Source organism: Danio rerio, chromosome 4 (genome assembly GCF_049306965.1).
Source record: "Danio rerio strain Tuebingen ecotype United States chromosome 4, GRCz12tu, whole genome shotgun sequence".
Classification (NCBI taxonomy): Eukaryota; Metazoa; Chordata; class Actinopteri; order Cypriniformes; family Danionidae; genus Danio; species Danio rerio.
The window spans coordinates 68,403,535-68,425,635 of NC_133179.1; the positions used below are offsets into that span (position 1 = coordinate 68,403,535).

The 22,101-nt window shown below is 35.0% G+C and overlaps 1 protein-coding gene and 3 non-coding genes across 6 annotated transcripts; 1 reads left to right on the forward strand and 3 right to left on the reverse strand.

Annotated features, from left to right (window-relative positions):
• The first annotated feature begins 3,303 nt into the window (after window positions 1–3,303).
• LOC108184006 (uncharacterized) lies at window positions 3,304–12,943 on the forward strand. Of its 3 annotated transcripts, none has more exons than XM_073948755.1 (3): window positions 3,304–3,843; window positions 5,293–5,442; window positions 11,337–12,943. In XM_073948755.1, exons 2-3 carry the CDS (start codon window positions 5,358–5,360, stop codon window positions 12,329–12,331), a joined length of 1,080 nt encoding a protein of 359 aa, XP_073804856.1. In that variant the 5' UTR covers window positions 3,304–3,843; window positions 5,293–5,357; the 3' UTR covers window positions 12,332–12,943. The 3 variants fall into 3 exon arrangements, with proteins under 3 accessions (XP_073804856.1, XP_017211284.1, XP_073804857.1); XM_017355795.4 differs by lacking the exon at window positions 3,304–3,843 and adding an exon at window positions 4,900–4,953; XM_073948756.1 differs by lacking the exon at window positions 3,304–3,843 and adding an exon at window positions 4,900–4,948.
• Window positions 12,944–18,201: 5,258 nt separating this feature from the next.
• Window positions 18,202–18,274, reverse strand: trnar-ucg (transfer RNA arginine (anticodon UCG)). Its single transcript has one exon. It is a non-coding gene; the product is annotated as a tRNA-Arg (tRNA).
• A 3,517-nt stretch (window positions 18,275–21,791) lies between these two features.
• Window positions 21,792–21,864, reverse strand: trnaf-gaa (transfer RNA phenylalanine (anticodon GAA)). Its single transcript has one exon. It is a non-coding gene; the product is annotated as a tRNA-Phe (tRNA).
• Window positions 21,865–21,952: 88 nt separating this feature from the next.
• Window positions 21,953–22,026, reverse strand: trnai-aau (transfer RNA isoleucine (anticodon AAU)). The gene has a single exon. It is a non-coding gene; the product is annotated as a tRNA-Ile (tRNA).
• Between the last annotated feature and the right edge of the window lie 75 nt (window positions 22,027–22,101).

Here is a 22,101-nt window from a genome sequence, read left to right on the forward strand (position 1 = left end):
GTTGTAATAGATCAATGACATAATGTTGACAGTATGTGTTTAAAATAATTGCAAACAAACCTGTTCTGTCTTTAGATGTATGACAGGCGATCATCATCCTCATCTGTCTACCAGTCAGAAATCACAGTTGCGTGTGGATGTTTGAGTCGAGCTTCCTCATATGCATCTATAATAAAACATCACATTGTTGTTAACCTCCCGTAAAGAAAAGTTCAAATCCTGAAATACTATCAAAGTTAATTAATGCCTATAATACCTATAGTGTAAATAATCAGTACACAGAAGGTTGCACAAGATTTATTCGGAGATTCATGCAGAGTGACAGCCTTATGAATCTGAGACATAGATTTGTAAGATGGTCAAGCACATGCATTATTCTGTACCCATGAAGATTAACCTACCATTGTGAAAAATGTTTGATGATGATAGCCAATAACAATAAACCATTTCAGCTGTTTGTGAAGCAATTAGTAATGTAATGTCTGAAAAGCTCAATCTATGTTGAAAATGTATCAGCAGTTTACAGCTTATAATGGACTTTTAGCACACAACTACAACATGCCTGTTCACGTTCAAAAGAGTGTGCCATTGACTTCTTTGGTCGTGATGTGCTGCAAAATGATCTCACTAACCTTTGTTAAACAAGAACAACAAGACTTAAACAAATATTGTTACCCATTCATTTAAATCAGAATTTATCACTGTCAATAACATAAAAAAAACCCCATCAAAATCTGCTTTAAGACGTTCAGTTTTACATTAACTGACCATTACAGCTTGAACAAAAGATATAATTGATTCACATAGGCTAAAAAATATGAATTAAAGTGCATAGTAATATATTTCTCTTGGATAATTTAAAGAGAATAGTAAACAGTCGAGTTTCGATCATTTTCGTGACTAACTGCATAAACAAGATAAACAATAATATTTTATTATTCCAAAACGATTAGTTTTTTATTTACACATAATCACAGAATTAATACTGTTGGATAAGTATACGCCTGTACAATGATTTTTTCAACATCCACGGTACTTTATAATGTTAAATCAGGAAAAAAACACGTTTTGCCAAGTTAGTTATTGGATTCGTCTACAGAAACTTTCTTTAACGCAAAGTTAGAATACACACAAATTCGTTTCATGTTTCTTTAAAATAATTAAAATAGTTTTCAGTTACTACACACGTTACAATCTAACATTGTGTTAGGGACAGGAACTTTCAAACGTGTTTGTAACTGTTAGCGTTAGCATACATTAGCTCCAGTCGTGTTTCTTAAAGCAAGTTACATTTTGTATCAAACTGTTTTAAATTACTAAACGCTAGGGATGGCTGACGTGAAACTGATGTTTTGACACAGTGTCGAGATCCCGAAGCGCAAGTGTTTCGAATCACTGCACCGAAGCATGATCCGAAGCACCCAAGTCACGTGACTAAAGTGTTTCGAAACACCTAGTCACATGACTAAAGCGATTCAAAGCATCGATCAGCTTAGAAACGTTTCGAGACCTGGTGAATCCTAATTTGACTGCCAAGGTCTCCAAATCATCTCTGTCTCAAATGGCTTAGAGCACTGTGGGTTTGCTTATTGATTCTATGCTTAGCATGATGTTTTGGGTTCGAATCCCGACTTCGAAATCATGGTTTTATGTATTTTAATCATGTTTCTGTTTTGTGTAGCCTAAATAGGATACAGCTGCAGTTACGCCATCAATTTAGCATCATTTTGGAAACACTGTAAAACAATAATAAATATTTTTACAGTATGGTTGGGTTTAGGGTTTGGGTAGACATTAATAAAATACAATAAATGGGAAATTTAATGAATAATATAAATAATTCTTGATAACTTCAGGCCACCGTTTTTGATCTAGCAACAACCCTGTTTTAAGACAAAAACAAGACATATTTATTCACAAATTGTTTATTCGGATATCAGACCAATGTTGAAACAAAACGATACAAGAGCAAAGCATTACCAACTGGTATTAAAGCATTTTAAAACAACTGCTACTGACTGGCTTCGAAACCTACTACTCCTGCATGGATGTCTGACACCTTAACCACTGTACTATGTTACTTGAAGGATTCCACTTTCACAAAGTGGGGTTTAATCCCTCAATTTGTTCAATCGTTCTTTGCTGAAGCTGTTTCAGTGCAATATATATAAAAAATGACCACTAGATGTCACTGTAGAGTGAGGTTTCGAAACGTTTCGAAGCTTCGACACATTTGCTTCGACTGTTTCAGTGTTTCACGAAGCCTCGCTTTGCCCACCACTACTAAACGCTGTTACAACCAAACACCGTGGAAATGTTTTAAGCTCTAAATTCGCTAATTATACAGTACACAAGCAGTAAAAAGCTTACCTTTCTGACCAGAATCCACGTGAATCTTTGAAAAAACCAAGCTTTTTCTTCTTGTGATCTTCGTGCCATGGTGGTTGACAACCAGCTTTTTGGAGCATTACCGCCACCGTCTGGATGGAGGTTGGATCAGGAGTTTAGTAACGCATGTGTTTATTATGAAACCAACTTCTGCTTTAAAAAAAAAAAAACTCAGCACAGGAGCGTGCTATCTCAAAAATAAGCGAATTTTACATAGTTTTTCTCTAGATGACATGTATAATCTATTTATAAATAATAATGTTTTGTTTGCGTCTAAACATAGCGACCATCCACACTAAATATTCTTTTTTTTTTTTTTTTGCTATCGTACCATTAATATTTTCTCAAATTAGCATTAAACGTGGAGCTAACAGATTACTAGATAAAATAAGAACTTAATCGGTTGCCATCAGCCGAGTCCTTGCCAGAGGCGGCCAGGACTCTACAGACAGACTCGGGCCGGATATGGTTGATCGGAATCGGGCCAGTGCTTTACAGCCGCATCCCAACCGCATGTGCGCGAGCGAGCTGCGGGCCGCACTCGGCCCGGATAACACTCGCCGATGCCGAGTCGGAGCCGGAGGCGACGGAGGGCAGCCGAGCTCGGGCCGATTACTGCCTGCTATCTGGGAAGTAACAGGGTAAACAATATAGAGACTTCTAAATAAACAAATGTGCGAATATAAAACTAACTTTACCAAAACATCGGTGACACGACTACTTTGAAAATCATGCAGTGAACTCAGCAATACAGGTTCTGTCAGGACATTAAAGATATAAAGCTATTCAGTGTAGGTAAATGATGGATTCAACAAGCTTTTTCCCTTTCGTTTCTGAAGGGTTATGTTGTGCCGAAAATTGTGACCAGGGGGCGCTGTTCCGTGAAATACTCTCTCGGGAACGCCCAGGTCGCTCATGCACGCGATCGTTAACGCGCACTCGCGCAGACATTACAAGTGATCAACGTCGAGCAGTGCTGTAAAGCATGTTAAAAAGCTGGATTCAGCAAACATGTTCATATTGAAAAACATATGAAATATATTGGAGAACTTTGATTTACTGAACTATGACTCACAAATTTCATCTCAATGGTCACACCCTGTACTTTACAGTCTACGGTCACACGAGTTCAGTAAAAACATCCGTCGCAAACACTCTGAAAAGAGTAGATAGGGACATGCGGGGGCCAAAAGTACATGTGGGATTTACATTCAATCAAATGACATGCAGACGGTTACATGCATGACTTTACCTAAAGCAGTATTAACGCTGGATGTGGAGCAGAAAGTTTAGACGCTACGCACCACTTCTTCTTCTGGCTGTGCGTAGAGTCAGAGAGCAGAGTAAAACTGCACACCGCCACCTGCTGTATTGGAGAAAGTAACATCAGTCCTTCAATGTGGATTTCCCTGAAAATAAAATGACTGCTTTCACTGCCTTCTTAAATTACCTAAGGTATTTCAGTTCCTACATAATGTAAGGATACATTTATTGAGTTTATTCTTTCCTTGTGTTTTCTTCATTTTTTTCTGCAGGAACCTGCTGGTATCCTGTAGGAATTATGAAATCCTGCAGGACAAAATGTCAATATGTGCAGGCAACTCTACAGGTTTTAGAATCATGCAGTACTTTTTACAGGAATCCTGAAGGATTTATTTTTCCCCCTGCAGGATAGCTGCAGTGCTGCAGGAATAATAAAATCCTGTAGGACACATTGACGATATGTGCAGGAATTTCTTACAGGTTTCACAGTGGATCCAAGCAAGTGACAAATGCTGCAGGATTTTATAATTCCTGCAGGAGTTATTTGCTGTAATTGGAATGAAAGAAAGGAATTCTGTCACTTGCTGTTAGCAATACAGTATGAGTTTTAAAAGATAAACAAAACAACAAACATACAAAAACTTAATAAATACAGAAATAAATAAAAGTATGTGAATAGATTATAGACAATTATAAAAATCAACCATTACACCATTTAAATTATGCATTTGCATTTTACCTTTTATTTCTATACTTTTTTGTATCATTTTTTTAAAATGTCAATCCAGCTATCTATTTTAATTCAACTCCCATCTGTTTCGTTGGATGCAAAAAAAAAAAAAAAACTGCAAGACTGGTCCTTGAGGTAGACACATGTTGAACGTATGTCTGTGCATTTCATGAGTTCAACAAGGTCTATCCCTTCTTCTTTTAAAATGTTTGTTGCTGTTATCCCTGATTCTCTGTCTTTTTGACATAAGCAACCTATTTTATTTTGTGTTCATTGCCTTTTTGTGGCAGCTGGAACTGGTGCCTCTTTTTTAAGTACACTTTTTACTCAATTTTTATCCTTTAAAAAGAAGCAGGTTAGTGTTATTGTTAGTGTGATTGGTAAACATAATGTGTTTTCTGCAATGTTAGAGTAAATTAAATCAGTAAATTAATATAAACATTTGCTAAACATTTTAAATAAAATGCAAAATTGAAATTAGATTATTAGATAAAAAAAAAAGTCTTTTATTTTGGCGTAGCCTGTGACGTCATCAGGCGGCGCCGCATCAGCGCTGGTTCAACTGGAGTAAGGTTTGTTTTAAAAGGTTTACAGATATAAACCGATTTAAAGTTAAAGTTCTGAAGTTTTAGGTTTTTTAAACGATATTAAATTATGTCCCTGCTGTTGGAAATATTATTTTACCTTTTTATACAACATAGTACTATTTCTATAATCTATAATCTCTCATTATTTGAGAGCTATTGTTTGAATAAAGTGTGTAATAAGTGTTTTAAAGAAACGTTTTACCCGATTTCTTTTTGTTGATTATTCATATGAAGACACTTTTAAAGAGAAGTTATCTTGTTTCTGTTCATTGTTTTATTTATTTTAAACAGGACATTTTTTATTGTTTTGTTCATTTTAAACAGGATAAAGTGTCCAAACACAGAGCAAAACTCCTGCTGAAGTGACTGATCTCCACACTGTTATAAAGATGGCATTTATTAAAGTGGAGAGTGAAGATTTGAAGATTGAAGAAACATTCACAGTCAAACAGGAAGATCTGCAGGAACAAACAGGTTGGTTTTTATTCTCAAACACCAACTCAGTCATTTGATCCTCATTCAGATATATTTTAATAATAAGAATACTAAATTAAATCCATCTCGCAGCCCTGAGTGTGCTGCCTAGTTCTCCTAAATGCACATAAGCACTCATATAAAGACAGGAATAAGTTTCTTTCTTGTTACTTGTTCTCATGTCTTTTGTCATTATTTTATGTATAATTGTAAATTCCTTTTTTTTTTTTTTTTTTACCAAATTCTTTATGGGTTTAAACTTGTTTCTAGTAGTTGTTACTAATAGTATCTGAGTTAGAACCACATTATTATAATAACTAATTACCAGGGCTATTGTATTTAAACAGGGTTTCCGCGAATCATAAAATGTCTTAAATTCCAAAATCTAAATTTTAGGCCTTAAAAAGTCTTAAATTTTTCTGAAATATTGTGTTGTAGGTCTTAAATCTTTTTAAAACAAGTCTTCATTTTCCTTTGTTCATGATTTACTACCCAATCTGGCCAAAACCCATACAATCACCAACAATCCATCTCAATAAAACTTTCAACTTTTTAATTAAAAAAGGACATTTTAACTCTATTTATCATAATAGTTTAATTATTTCTTTTACAATAACATTTGTTTAAATGTGATCCATGTATTTACTGCTGAGGACATTGACCTGGACAGATTGTTGTGCATAGATTTAGTTTATTATAGTTTTAAAAACTTTTAAAACATTTGTTAATTTTTTTGTATTTTTTCAAAGTTTATGTTGGGAAAAAGTGTATGGATACAAGTAAAGGCTTGTTTTTACACAATATTTAAAATCTTTTGCTAAGAAATATCTAAAATATTGTAATTTTATATTATTCATTTATTATTGTATTATTAAATGTATTAAAATCATAATATTTTTTAGGGGCAAATAAAAAACATTTTCATCTGGGCCATCTGAAAAATTCCTTAGCATTTAGCCCTTTATGAGTATAAATTTTCATTCATAATGATCTTAAAAAGTCCTAAATTTAACTTGGTGAAACCTGCAGAAACCCTGGTTTAAAGCATGTCAAAAACGTGGATGCCCACAATTTTAAACATGCTGAATGAAATGGACACTAAAATAATTAATTATTATAAAACATTGTACATTATTCTAAACTATATTGATGATGTTGTGGGACATAATGAGGCAAAATAAACAAATTATAGTAGAACAATAACGATTAGCATTGCACTGACTAAAACTGGCCAACAAACTAGTCTACAAATGACTTTTGCTGCTTAAGAAATGGATTACAGGATGCTGATGATATGCAAACAAAAAATAGTGTAAAGTTCATCAAAATATTGACCATATTCTTTGTGTACCAGCAGACATTGGAATCTTTTTGCTTGAGACTTTATTTAAAGAATTAATTTTTAGATCCTAAAAACAGTGTTATGCTGCTAAGGCATGGGACGATAACAATTTTCAAGGTATAAAGCTGACAAAATATTCTGCTATATCATTACTACTGTATATGTAAGGTTTTTATGTTTTAAGTTTTTTAGGACAACAGTATCTCCAGCAGAAAAGATATCAAAAGATGTCATTTTAAATCATAAAGAAATCTGTGTTTCTAAAACTAATGAAGACAGCAAAAGTCAATGATTCATTAGAATTATTCAGCCTGACATGTTTACTGCTCCAAAACACTTTCAAAGTTTCTCAAAAGAAAATACATTGTGTTCAAAGGGGAAAACTGTTTGTTTTTTTACCCAGACATATAAAAAAATATTCATTTTAGAGCAGTAATCACAGTACCATGAAACTGTGATATTTTTATTCAAGGTTATTAGAATTAGAATCTTATACTGGCCCTTGCCTAATGCTGCTTAATGTTGCAAAGTCAAAATTTCTATTTTTATTATTTTTGTTTGTATGTATAGTCATGAACACACTTGTTTGCAGAGCAAGTACTGTGACCGTTTTCTGCCATTTATTATTCCTGGTCATTTCTCCAAGAGGCACTTGAATTGGAAGTTCTAAAACATTAGCATATGGGATCAGGTCACTGCTATGACATGATTGACAATTTTTGTATGTCGCTGTTTGTCTTTGTGCTCTGTTTATGCTGAGAACTGATGCTGAGTATTCTTAGGGCTTTTTACACTTCAAATGGATAATCCTGAGTCATTCCCACTCTGAATAACAAAATCCTTGGTTATCAGTAAGCACCTTCCACACTGCTCATGCTATACCAGGGGCTAACAAATAATCCTAGATGTTCATTTACAGACATTACACATTCCCAACCACCGGGTTAACATTATTATTTGTATATTTATGTTGTCACTGTCCCTGATTAGACAAACAGCAGGTCACCTTTTTTGATGGCATTTCTGCATCTTGTCAGGTATATAAAATGTCATCATGTAGGACTTCAGCTAAGCCTCGGGACATGCACAAAGACAATAAAACAAAGACAAAAGTACAAGTGAATGAAAACAAGTTGCAAAGTATGTCATCTTGCTATCTCCTCATTACTCCAGTTTACAGCAAACTGGCATTAAGCATTTGCATAAGTTCATTCATTCATTTTCCTTTGGCTCAACTGGGCCAAAAAAGGAAAAAGTTGAAGAGAAATTGCTAGTTCCCTTCAAAACCCAGGCAGTGTTTCATCTAGGATTTTTCCCAGCTGTAGCGGCAGGCCTTTTTTAGACAGATCTACCAACTACCTGTGGTGTTATTTCAATGACAAATGTCGTGACCCCAGTATTAGAAGTCGAGATCACATTTATGTAATAGCCTACAGCATGCAGATCTCTTTGCTTGTACATTTATGAATGTCTCTAATTGACCTACAGAACGATATTAATGCGTCCTGAAGTAAAGTGAAACGGCTATAGATCGTGTTTGCTGGCCTCACGCATCTGTCAGTCAGCCAGTCAGTCTGTCGCCCATATTCTTAACGGGGTAAACAAATAATACACAGCACTACTACGATTACAGAGAAGTTCACGCGGTTATAATTCACTCAACCTTTTAATAAGTTTTGGCGTTTAATACGTTATTACCGGCTATTAAAAATGAAATGTTTTGAATGAGAAGCTGTAATGAAGCCGTGGCGGGATGAATTTTGTCGTGGTGCCCTGCCATGGAAGAATGAATGTAGCGGAAACCATGCCAGGGGAGCAAATATATACATTTTCTACCCCATTAAAGGCTTCTTTCTCATTATGTAGTTAATAACAAAAGCTATATGTATTTTTGGCTGTGAGACATAGTTTGGACAAAGTTGTCTGTGATTGTCCTTTTGTATAGTCATGCAGTGTGAAACTCCCTGTCGCCGATCCATCTTGCAGTGTAGACAAACCAGTGACAAAACGCTAGACCAGATAGTCATGCAGTGAGAAAAACATCTGTAACACGAATATTTTGAAAATCATGCAGTCTGAACTCAGCATTAGTCCCTTTATTCATCAAGGGTTACCACAGTGGAATGAACCACTATCTTTTTTAGCATATGTTTTAAACAGCGGATGTCCTTCCAGCTACAACCCAGTACTGGGAAGCATTTGCATAAGTTATATCAGTGTTTCCTTTAGGATTTTTTCCAGCTGTAACGGCAGGCCTTTTTTACACAGATCTACCAACTACCTGTGGCGTTATTTCAATGACAAATGTTGTGACTGCAGTATTAAAAGTTGAGTTCGCATTTATGTAATAGCCTACAGCATGCAGATCTCTTTGCTTGCCCAGGTAAAAAAAAAAGAAAAAAAGTGCACTAAAATGCACTTCAAGTATACTTAGTACACTTTTTTCAGTAATGTGCTAAAAGTGCTCTATTTTCGCACACTAATTTTGTACTTAATGTACTAAAAGATAGTATTAAGTATATGTTAAGATAAACTTAACACCATCTAAGTGCACTCAACTGTGCTATTTTGAGACACACTGAAATTGAATTAAAATGTGCTTTTAACATACTATATCTGTATTTTTAAAAATATATATTTAGTTACAACTAGAAAAACACTGGAACCCTACTTTTAAACATTTAAATATATTTATGACTAATTTAAAGTATAATAGTAATATATTAAAAGAATATACAAATTGTAAAAAAAAAGTGTGCTAAATACTGTATTAAAAGTGCTCTATTTTCCCAAACTAATTTTGTATTTAATGTACTAAAAATTAGTATTAAGTACATTTTAAGAACAGTGAAAGACCAGTTGCGATAAATAAAAACAAAGAGTCAGGAATGAAATAAAATAGAAGGAAATTTAATGAGTTTTAATTTAATGAGTTTTGTAGTTTTGACAGCAAGAAATCAGCTTCAGCACTCTCCATGAGCTCTACAGGTCGACCTTCCTTACATTCAGAATACAGTGATATTTATGCTAACAGAGTCAACAAACCTTTGTCATTAGATTGTTTAGACATCCTCACGTAATTGGTTAGACAAAAGATAATTAAGTAGAAGGATAAACAGTCCAGAACAATTTTAGAATATGCAATGTAAAACATATGTTTCCTTAGATTATCATATTATTGACTACACTGGATATACACAAACATATCATCCCTTCTGCATGCCCATTCTTGGATTTCCTGATTATTCCTTGACCCACAACACACACATACTTCAAGACAATAATGTTTTGGTAAGATTACCACACTCAAAATCAATTTAAGTGTTAGTGATAATTGCATTCACATTAAGTGTACTTAAGTACAACTTTTGGGAAAATGTACTTCTACTATAATACATTACTAATAGATTTTTTATATATTAACTTATTTTAAACTTAAACAGTGTACTAAAAATCAACTAATGTTTAAAGCATTTAAAGCACACTTTTGAAAAACACACTAATAAAACTCTTTTGGGTGTTTTTTTCTGTAGTGTACTTTATTGTAGTACACTAAAAATGTATTTAAGTATTACTGGTATTTAATATACTTTTGTCAAGTGTACTAAAGTCCTACTGAAGTATAAACATACTTATTTAGTATATTTATAGTGTAAAACCATCAAACTTTTATTTAACACAAAAAAAAAAAAACAATGTTCTAAAAATGTATTTGTGGGTATTTAAGTGTATTTTAATTGCATTTAATTATATATTTTTTTCACCTGGGATGTCATCTCGCCATTTCCTCATCACAGTTTACAGAAAACGTGGCATTAAGCTTTTGCAAAAGTTCATTCATTCATTTTCCTTCTGCTTAGTCCCTTTATTTATCAGGGGTCGCCACAGTGGAATGAACCACCAACTTATCAAGCATATGTTTTCAACAGCGGATACCGTCCAGCTGCAAACCAGTACTGGGAAACATTTGCATAAGTTATTTACAATAATGCAAACTCAATAATATAAGCTGAATTATGCGTACTTGCTATGAACATGCAGGATTTGTCTTAATCGGGTCTTCTAAGCAAGTTACAAATGTTTAAATCCAGTGGAAGATACACATAAGGGAACACAACATGAGTAATCTAGAGCGAGTGCATTTGATCATTTGCATTTAAAGCCACAGGCACAAAAACAGCTTGGTTTTCCTCTGACCCCCAAAATGAAATATTCTGCAAGGTATAAGATCTGATTTTGAGCCGAAACCTCAGACACATTCTGGGAACACCAAAGACTTATTTTACATCTTGTAAAAATTAAAAAAAAAAAAAATTTAAATTAGCCTCACCTTTTACTCTCCATTAATAAGTTATCCCTTGGTTCTTTTGAGCACAAGATATTGTAAAAAAATGCAAGCTTCCTTTGTGTTTCAAAAGACAGGAAATGTTTAAAACCACATGACGGAAAGTAAATGTTAATTGGTTATTTTTATTTGTGGGTGAAACATCCATTTCATGCTTATCGCTTTGTGGCTTCATACTAAAGTTCACTTTTTTGTTGTTTTTTTAAGACCTGATGGTGCTGAAAGAAGAGACTCATCAATGGAATGAAATGGAAGAGAAACACCAAGACATATTGACTGATGAAAAACCCACATTGACTAAAAAGACTTCATCACGTGGAAGACCTCGGAAATCCAAATCTAAGTGTAATTTCAGCAGTAAACAGCGTAGAAAGACTTTTAGTCAAAAGCCAAAGCTTGATGTTCACATGAGAGTTCACACAGGGGAGAAACCTTGCACCTGCAAACAGTGTGGAAAAAGCTTCTATACTATAGGAAACTTAACGGTGCACATGAGAATTCACACTGGGGAGAAGCCTTACACCTGTGAACAGTGTGGAAAGAGTTTTTTTCAAAAAGAAAACTTTAAAACCCACATAAGAATTCACACTGGAGAGAGGCCGTACACATGCCAACAGTGTGGAAAAAGCTTCTATCATGCAGGAAACTTGATAATGCACATGAGAATTCACACTGAGGAGAGGCCTTACTCTTGCCCTCAGTGTGGAAAGAGTTTTAAGCAAAATGGCAACCTTGAAGTCCACATGAGAACTCACACTGGAGAGAAAAGATTTACTTGCACACAGTGTGGGAAAAGTTTTGTTAAAAAACAAAACCTTGACATCCACATGAGGATTCACACTGGAGAGAAACCTTACACATGCACAGAGTGTGGTAAAAGTTTCACATATAAAAGCACACTCAAACACCACATGAGAACTCACACCGGAGAGAACCCGTTTGCATGTGCTCAGTGTGGAAAGAGCTTCTCAACCAAATCTAGCCTCATGAACCACATGAATGGTCACACTGGAACCATAGTGTTCACATGTGATCAGTGTGGAATTAAACTCACACGCAAAGACTACATTAGGCGACACATGAAGACTCACTCAAGAGAGGATCATTTTAGATGCAGTGAGTGTGGAAAGGGCTTTACCCATAAAAGAAGCCTCAGCGCTCACTTGAAGCTTCACAATGCAGAGCAGAGTCCTGAAAAATGAGGCCTTGTCCACACAAACACGGGTATATTCAAAACGGCAGCTTTTTCATGTAGTTTGGCTGTTCATTCAAGTGAAGTTTATTTATAAACTACTTTTGAGAGGATCACATGCTTATGATTGTCCACAGCTGGTCCAGCATTAGCTAAAACATGATTTACCAATCAGATGATTCCTGACTCACTATAAATAACCAGAGTTTTTTTTACCTCAGTTATTGCTTACATGCAAGGCCGGATCAAGCTGAACTGCCGCTCTAGTCAGAAGACAGTCACGCCGCCCTAAACCCCAATGTGAAAACGAAAGTGACCGGTTATGAAAATGAAGCAAGGTATCGTGTACCTCTTTTCTGCCGCCCTATGCGCGGATATAACTGAGGACGCGGGTGGTGAGGGAGGTGTTGCAGATATAACTGAGGACGCGGGTGGTAAGGCAGGTGTCGCGGACGCTGCCCTCTCTCTCCGTGCCGGCCCTGGTTACGCAGTTATGCCGTTTGTTATAAAGTAGTGTCTCACAGACTGTACTTTGGTTTAAGGTACTTGAAGACGGATGAGTTAACATCACTGATGAGGACCTACACTATTAGTTGTCTTCAATAAAGTCTTCTCCCTGTAAGAACTTTGGTCAGCTTCCTTATTTCATCTGTTAGAGTCATCTATACATTGGCAAGCCACACAAGAACGGTTAAGCCAAATACAGCAAAATATAACAATGTGTTTCAACTTATTATGAACCAATAACCATATTTGTGCACAGTGCACATTTGCAAATAGTTTATTAATTTACCAAACAAATGATCGGCTCTGAAAAGAGAATTAGAAAGATTAGGGAGGAGAAAATATTTGAGGAGATGCAGGGAACACTGTCCTACACCCTCAGATTGTGTTTTTGATAATTCACATTGTTTGATTGTCACTCGCCTGAACAAACAAAGATTTACATCCAATTTTGTGCTTTTGTCTGCAGTTTCACAAAACTTGTTAGTGGATAAACTCCTGTGGTGTGAACTCGCTGTAAGGCAATGACAGTGAGCGACCGATACAGACTCCCTGAAGCCCTGTTCAGACAATGCCATTTGCTAGTCACGACAGATCAGATTTGTGTCAGATTATGTGATTTTAACTTGATCAACTCTTGATGTGTTGTGGGAAACAAATGAAGACTTTGATTTCAAAACACTACACATTTATTTTGATGGACTAATTTGAAAAAATAAACAAGTTTTCTTTCTGAAGACAATTACAGTCTCTGTAGACAACTTGTTGCCTTTAAAGATGCAATGTGAAAACTCCCATATTACTACAAATAAATGTATTTAGATTCATTATTATTATTAGATTCATAAATGTATTTAGATTCATTATTATTATTATTTTTTATATTATGATATATCTATAATCTGGAACAAAGAAGTGAATTCAGTAAAATCACTGATTCTGGAGAAATGAGTCAAACTGACTCTCATGTGTCTTGAGTTTGGCTGTTTGATGCACTTGTGTGTATTGTGATTGGCTGTTTGCTGCACTTGTGTGTCTTGTAATTGGCTGTTTGCTGCACGTCACACTTTAAGCTGCATTTGCTCCAGAGTTGATCACAAACTAAAGTAAACTTTACGGTTTATATCAAGCATTGTCAAATCATTTAACATCGCCATAACCAGGTTGGGTTTATTTGATTTTGTCAACTTCCAGAGCTTTATCTTTAAACCAGAAGAAGGAGGGAAAATGCACTCACTCTGCATAGTGACATCTTAAAATAGTATTTAAACTAGCCTAATAGACCAGGGGTTCTCAACCTTTCACAGGCTGGCCTCACCCCCAAAAGCTGGTCAATTGCAGTTGTATATAGTGTATATAAACTAAATACTGCCTCATGTTTTATACGTTTGCAGCCTCTGCAACTTCTGTCCATCATAAAAATTTATTTGGATGATTTGACTTTCCGCCGTTTTCTAAAGTCTATGAGTGCAACACACAAAAACTAAATTGACATACTGCAGTCACACTTCAAAATGTGGTGTTTTTACATTTATAACATTTGAGCACAGTTCAGCAAAATACATCACATGATCTGACATCCAAGAGATCTTAATTAACCATCACCAAACGATTAAAAATGTGACACTGATTTCATACAGAGTTCATACAGACACAGCCTAATGAAAACCAAGGTTTTTTAAGCACTTTTTCCAGCACCTATTTTTATTTTCAAAACTGACACGCAACATATTGAACACCTGAAATGTATTCTCAGCAACCCATTAAAGCATTGCATAGGAACCATCTATTGATTTATTAAAGAAAACATTAATAAGATATAATAATTAGTTAATACTATATTTATAATTAAGAATATAATAAACCAAAATTGACACGCAATGTATTGAACACCTGCAATGTCTTCTCAGCAATTAATAAAAATACTGCATTGGAACTATCTATCGATTTATACAATTAAAAAAAAACATTTATTAACAACAATAATAATTGATCATATATTAATAATATAATAAGCCTGCACTAAATGTGCCTGTGATTTTTTTATTTTATTTGTTGATGTTCTCTCACAGATGACAAGTTTTAGTAAATAATACTAATATATTACAAATTACTCTTTTAAAAAACTACACTGAGTACTAGTTAATTACTTTTGAGAAAAACTCAGATTTTCATTATGGCCCTTTTTAAGAATAAAACTATTTAAATGGTTTAACTGCTTACATCACAAGGCTACATATAGGAATTTGCATTAACAAAGTATGGTCGATTTTTCCTTTCATGACATTGACTCAATTTCAATAGTACTGGCACAACTACCACATACTTTAAAGGCCATAGAGACACTTTTTGTCCATTTGTAAACAATACTTCCAAGCTTTGAAATGTTTAATTAAAGTATATGATGAAAAGATTTAAATTTGGGGTTTTATTTACATATTGTACACTATTGTCCTATTTGCTCATTGTTGTCTATACAACATTTTATTTTACACTTGATCTTAAACTGAAATAATTTTACACAAGGACAAGGACACTGTCAGTGATAAAATAATAAAACAAATGACTTCGTTTCACTTGAGGTATTTGAAATATGACGACTCTACATTTCTCAAAGCAGTGCTTTAAGAGCCTTATTGTTTATTTTGATAAATGTAACAAATTGTTTGACCTGTAATGCCTGCACAATTTAGTGATGCTTTAAGACCAATCAGAACACCCCTATTATGTATAAATCACATAAATACCTCATCCAGAAACATTTCTGGCATAATTATTTTGTCGTAAAGAAATAAAAAGTTTCACCTTTGCTAAAAGTTCTGGTAGTATAATATCATAACAGTGTTATTTGCAAACTCTAAATAGCGAAATCATATTAGCAGCCAATGACTATCAAAGTACAACATTGGTCACAGTCAAATAAACAGTGTTAATGTTGTTTTTAAGTCATACTTGCATGCTAATTCTGATCGAATATTCAAAATTACATGGTAAACAATATAGAGACTTCTAAATGAGCGAATGTGTGAATATAAAAACAACTTTACCTTTATAACTCGCCGTCGGGAGAGAAGAGAGTGAAACGTGTTTATAAAAAATGTAAAATATATTATAATTTTTTATGAAATAATGACTGTTTTGGTCTAATTTAGCAGCAGAAAGAGATCCGATGAATCCAAACAAAGATAAAAAATTTGCACCCCCCCATTTTATAGCGATACTGTCTTTCTATATAATTTTATTTTATACATTTATGCATGTAATATATGTTTAATGTTTGCAGAACTTTGCACTTTATACTTTTTGTCTCTGTACTGGAATGTCAAATCACCAAGACAAAACATTCTTGTGTGCAAACAATTGACAATAAATAATTGACAAGTTTTGATAAAACTATTTAATAACTAAAGCTTCTTTCTGCCTGTTAGGAAAAGCCAAAACTTTGATTTACTAAATTATGGAAATAATGATTTACTAGCTCAAAATGATGACTGAATAAATCTGTAGAAATGACATTATTATGACAATAGGTGGAGACAAACAACCATTTAAATGTGTAACTTAATTCTCTAAAGATGATTAATCTAATAAAAGGTGAGTTTTTTTAAGGAGAGTTATTGAATCTTTAACTGAAATTTATCTTTTTTTCCATGCATGCAGTTTTCATGAACAAGATAATAACTTAAACTCAAATTAATGCTCCATGGTTATTAATTTGACAAGTAACTTTGCATTGTAGTAGATAACACATATGAAGTTGAAGTCCAATCAAAATGAAGTAAATTTAAAATAATGTAATTAATAAAAAAATTACTTAAAACTTTATACTACTTTAAACATAAAACTGCTTTAAAATGTTAAGCTTATTAAAACTTACAACTACTTAAAAGTACTTTTTTTTTATTTAAGCTTCTAAAAACTACTTTAAAAAATATTCAGCTTTCTCAAGCCAGCCTAAAGTTTGTCTTGACAAACTTTTTAATTTAGTTTAAAATAATATTTCCCACATTATCTTTAACAAACCGAGGAAATTTTCACCAGTATTACATAAAACAGCATCCTATAAAACAAAAATAATTTTTCGGGAGTCATAATACGTCTTATTTCATTTTATTTATATATATGTGATTATAAATATGATTGTCTTAGTTCTATCAAAATAGCAAACACTGAACATCTCTCTGAATGTAGGCTAAAAGACTGCTTTATTTATTTATTTAGGCCTACTTATTTGTTCTGACTGTTTGTGCTTTTATTTTAGTTGTCTTTTATTTCTTCAATTCTATTTTCCAAAATGAATCCTCATTGCACTTAACAAGTTTACAATGATTATAAACAAGTGTTAACAAAGTTAACAAATGTTTAATGAATAATGAAGGAATTATAATGCTTTGTTTTAGCGTTTTATCTTCATTTATAAGAACAGTAGCATATTTACAGCTACTGTAAATACAATTTCTGTCTGTTTACATCCCATCCCTTTGTGCCCCCTGGCGACATATTCACAAACTGCTGTCATTCATTGAAAACACGTGCTTGTCCATTTAAAGCGGCGGTGGTATATGCCCGGTGGTAATAGCCACATTGAACTCTCACCTACTGTAAATCAGTCTAACATGTATAATTATACAGATAAAAAAGCAGCAATGATTCGATTTTTAGATTTGTTTATGGATCTTGTACATACCACTAGCTTTATATGTGAGCACCATTTTTGTGTTTGTACACAGTCTCTTCTCTGTAGGCACCATGCAGAATTCAAAATGACCTTTCGCGTTAAGAATCTTGTTACCCTTTTAGTCATAACAGGTAATATGCATGACAATAAAGGAAGTTAATGACACACAAACACATCTCAAGAAGGTTTTCACAGCTACTGTGTTTCATCCAACAAACATTGCTCCCAACTTAAAGTGAGACTTTTAAAAATTACCCAGGTAGGACTTGAACCCACAATACCCAGCTCCAGATGCTGATACATTATCTATTAGGCCACTAGGCCATGTCAGTTAGATCCAAGCAAGATTGGATGAATCATAATTGAAGTGTGCAGCAAGTCTGAGAATTCGAAGCTAACTACTGTCCTCAGATCATTACACCTAGCTTTAAGTAGACAAGTCAGGATTTTTTCACACAACTTAAATGTAACTTATTAAAGACAACCCAAATGGGACTTGAATGCACAATCCCCAGCTTCAAAGAGTGATGCTTTATCCATTAGACCACTGGGACAATACTAGCATTTGCCATATCTGTTGGCAAATGCTAACGGTTTTCCATTGTCATGTCTTTTTGACCTAAGGGTATGAACCTAGCTTTTTGAAGGTCACACTGGATTGTGCTGCAAAGCCAACTTAATAAGAACTGCATCAAAGACAACCCAGGTGGGACTTGAACCCACAATCCCCAGCTTCGAAGACTGGTGCCTTATCCATTAGGCCACTGGGCCGTTTTTACTGCCTGTGAACTGTAATACGCATCCAGGGAGTTGCTGACGCACATAACAAAAAACAACATGAACAAAAAGTAGATTGGACCGGTTTCACAGAATTTTTTTGTGGCACTGCCAAACGGACAAAAAAGTAGCATCTTATAGGATTTCTTTGAAGGAATTCAATTAGAATTTTGATCATATTTTGGAACCATTCCTATAGGATTGTTTTATAGTACAATACATAAAAATCCTTTTGGATAATTTCTACAGTATTTCAATGAGATCCAATTTATATCTTAATTAAGATATGCTTTTTTTTTTATAAGATATGCTATTTTTATACAATAGTTTTGAATGTATTATGCTGTTTGCTAAAGCTCACCTTCATGTACTTGGGTGTACAGTATTACTGCACAAATTTCCAAAGAAACATGTCTATACCAAAAACATATACAATGTTGCTAGACCAAACTGTGGGCTGGCCCACTCGAAACAGAAGTTCACTTTGGGCCCATAGCAAGTCCACACAAAGTGGAGTGTATATAGCCACAATGGGCGAAGTATAGGTATACTATCTGAGTCAGAAGTATGTCCTATGAGCATGCTCTGTGGGCATTTAGTAATTAACAAAATAGTTAGGTCCCACTAATACTAAGTTGAGTCCAGGCACAAAATGTGCCTATAAGGTCCCAGTAAAGCACTTTTATGCAGGGCCATTGTGGCTTTAACACAAAACAAAACTAGTTCACTTCTACTATGTAGCAAAATAGCACAATATCACTTCAAATGCATAGTTACATATTTTGAAAGCATAAAGTAAAATCAGTAATAAATGAAACATCTAAAAATATAAAGACAACATAAACTATTTTTCAAAGGTTTGGGACAAAACTGCTTTAGTTTATAAAAATGCAGATATAAAAGTAACCTTGTAAATAATTATTCCTTTTTAATATGTTAGCTTTTCCATTTGAATATGTTAAAATATAATTTATTCCAATGATGTTAAAGCTGCATTTGAGGCATTTGTGTCCTACATAAAATAATTTGAGACAAAACAACAAAACATATAAAAATATACTTAGTTAAAAGAAAAACAAAGTAAGATTTTCATGTGTGTATTTTCTCTACCATTTGTACCTTAAAGGGTCACGAAACTCCAAAACACATTTTTTGAGCTGTTGACAATCATATATGTGTCCCACACTGCTAAAAACACTATTAGGACACAAATATTTCACTAAAAAGTGTAAATTGGTTGTTTTTGCGTTATTTCAAGCAAATTTGTACTTCCGGTTTGAAACTAATTTTTGAAGCTGCGTCTCGACCATGAGATAATAGTGTGTATTCCAGCGTGCAGACTGGATGTCTGTGCCAGAGTGTGTCTTATTACGTCTTACAGTGCGGCTCGAAGTACATCTTTTGCGTTCAGAGCTGCTTTCGTGAAGAGTTTAACGGCAACACTGCTCGAAGTTCACCATGGAGGTGAAAAGGAAGTTCCCTGACCAGGAATCGAATCCAGGTCACAGCGGTGAGTGCGCTAAGTCCTAACCACAAGACCACCAGGGAAGGCCTGGCTAAAGGTTGCCCTCTAGTCTAGCTGTGGGCCTCCACCCAGGTGTGCTGCAGCTGCTTTGACAAAAATAACTCTAATGTTTGCAACCTCCTCCTGGAGAAGAGAAAGTCTCAGAGCCTGGATCACAGTTTTTCTACGGAGGGACTGTCACATGCTCTGTGTAAGAGCATCCTATCCACACCACAACTTGCCATGACAACAAAGCACAGCATGCGTTGAAGGAACTCCATGTTTACCGGGCCATGTCCTCTTTCCAAGCAGCATGCTAATGAGCACTCCTGGCACAGAGTGGGCCAGTGGCGCAATGGATAACGTGTCTGACTACAGATCAGAAAATTCTAGGTTATACTCCTGGCTGGCTCGTTCAGGATTTTTGGCATTGCTCTCAGTCAGTGCACTGCGGTCGCAGTTTGCCCCTGCCAGAGTTGTTCGGTTCTACTCTGGAGTGGATCAAGTTTCTGGGGCCACCAGCACAGAACCTGTGGAGTGCTCCCCTGGGTTCAAAGTCTGCCCCAACTGCTCTCATGTCTTGGTCCTGTACATCCCTCAGTATATAAGACAATATAAGGGTCACACATCAATCCATCACTAATAATAATTATTATTAGTGATGGATTAATTTGTGACCCTTATATTATTGGTTTATTATTAGTGATGCAATCTTGCGTGATCCATATTGTTTTATGCTTTATAATTAGTGATGTATTATGCGTGAGCATTATTAGATTAGTTTATGATTAGTGATGTAGTGATATGTGAGCGTTATTATACAATTTGTTTATAATTAGTGACTGATGAAATGAGCCTTATATTTATTATTAGTGAAGTGATTCATTAATGTGTGAGAATAATGCACGGGCATTATTGTAACTGTGGTAGTAAATGATAATATAAAGTGTTGTAATGTATAATAACTGCATTAAAATGTTTGTAGTAAAACTGTACAGTGGGCTTGGTCGGCTAACATTAATCTTAACAAACAACGTCATATAACATCTATAACAATCATATAATAATTGTGTTGTTGTAATTAATGTTACTGTAATGGTTATTCACTTAAACCAACTTGTTATAAAAATACTTACTTTGTAATTGTTGTCCGAATTAATCAGTGACAAAATCTTTTATTACAGTACAAATCATGGATGGTATAAGGGCTCTGATTGGCCATTGCGTTCATTGTAACTCGGAACACGATTGGCTGCCGTAACCAAGAATAGGGTGAATGTTGGTTCCAGCTCGGAAAGTGATTGGCCGGTGTAACCAAGAATAACCACGACTTACAGGTAGCAGTATGAGCTAACCGGCCACTTACTACCAAGCTTAATAAAAGTCTTCCAGTTGGTGCTGCCCGGGCTAAAGAGAAAAAATTGTAAAAAAAATAAATAATAAAACGGCCTTGCCAGAAAGTAGCAGAATGTCAATACAAGGCGGTGGCAATGTGCATTGATTTCTGAGTAACTCGTCATTCGGCATGCAGGGCTCCTCACACGTTTACTGAAGCAGGACCAGGTAGGGTCTTCAAAAGAAAAGCATGCGAGAGGTAGCGGGATCGATGCCTGCATTCTCCACTTCTGTTTTCATGCCTTTTTACATGGGCTTTTATTGCAAAGCTGGTGGCACCTTGAGGGTTTAAAGCGAAACTACTTACGTCAGCTTTGCCGGTTTCCGTGTAGTACATATCATTGCAACCCTTCAGAAGCCCTATCAAGTCACAGTTTTCTTTTATTCAGCAGCGTGTCCGCAGTGGGACATCAAAGCGCTAAATACATAGCATTATAGAGTGCTGTCGATCAGGCCATTGGAATCATCGCCAGAAGCAACGTGACCATCTGGGAGGAAGATAGCGTTTTGGTCAAGTGCAAGCAGGTGGACTTAAGGGTGAAGCAGCTAATCTTTTTGGGTGACTTTCAGTCACCTGACCCTTTTGCACAAAATAGAACAACAGCATTGCTTTGCAGAAACCTGGGATGGAACCAGAGACCTTTAGATTTTCAGTCTAATGCTCTCCCAACTGAGCTACATCAGCTGCCCAATAACAAGTATCCTGCAGCATTCATGTCTGTGAGACTAAGCAGAATCCTGAAATGCCTCTGAGGCCTTAAAGGGTAAAAGCTTCACCAGTACGGGGATTGAACCAGCGACCTTGGCGTTATTAGCACCACGCTCTAACCAGCTGAGCTAACCGGCCACTTTCTGCCATCTTTGCTAAAAAGCTCAGAGTAACTGTCATTCTTCGGCCTTCAAGAGATAAGAATGCTATTCC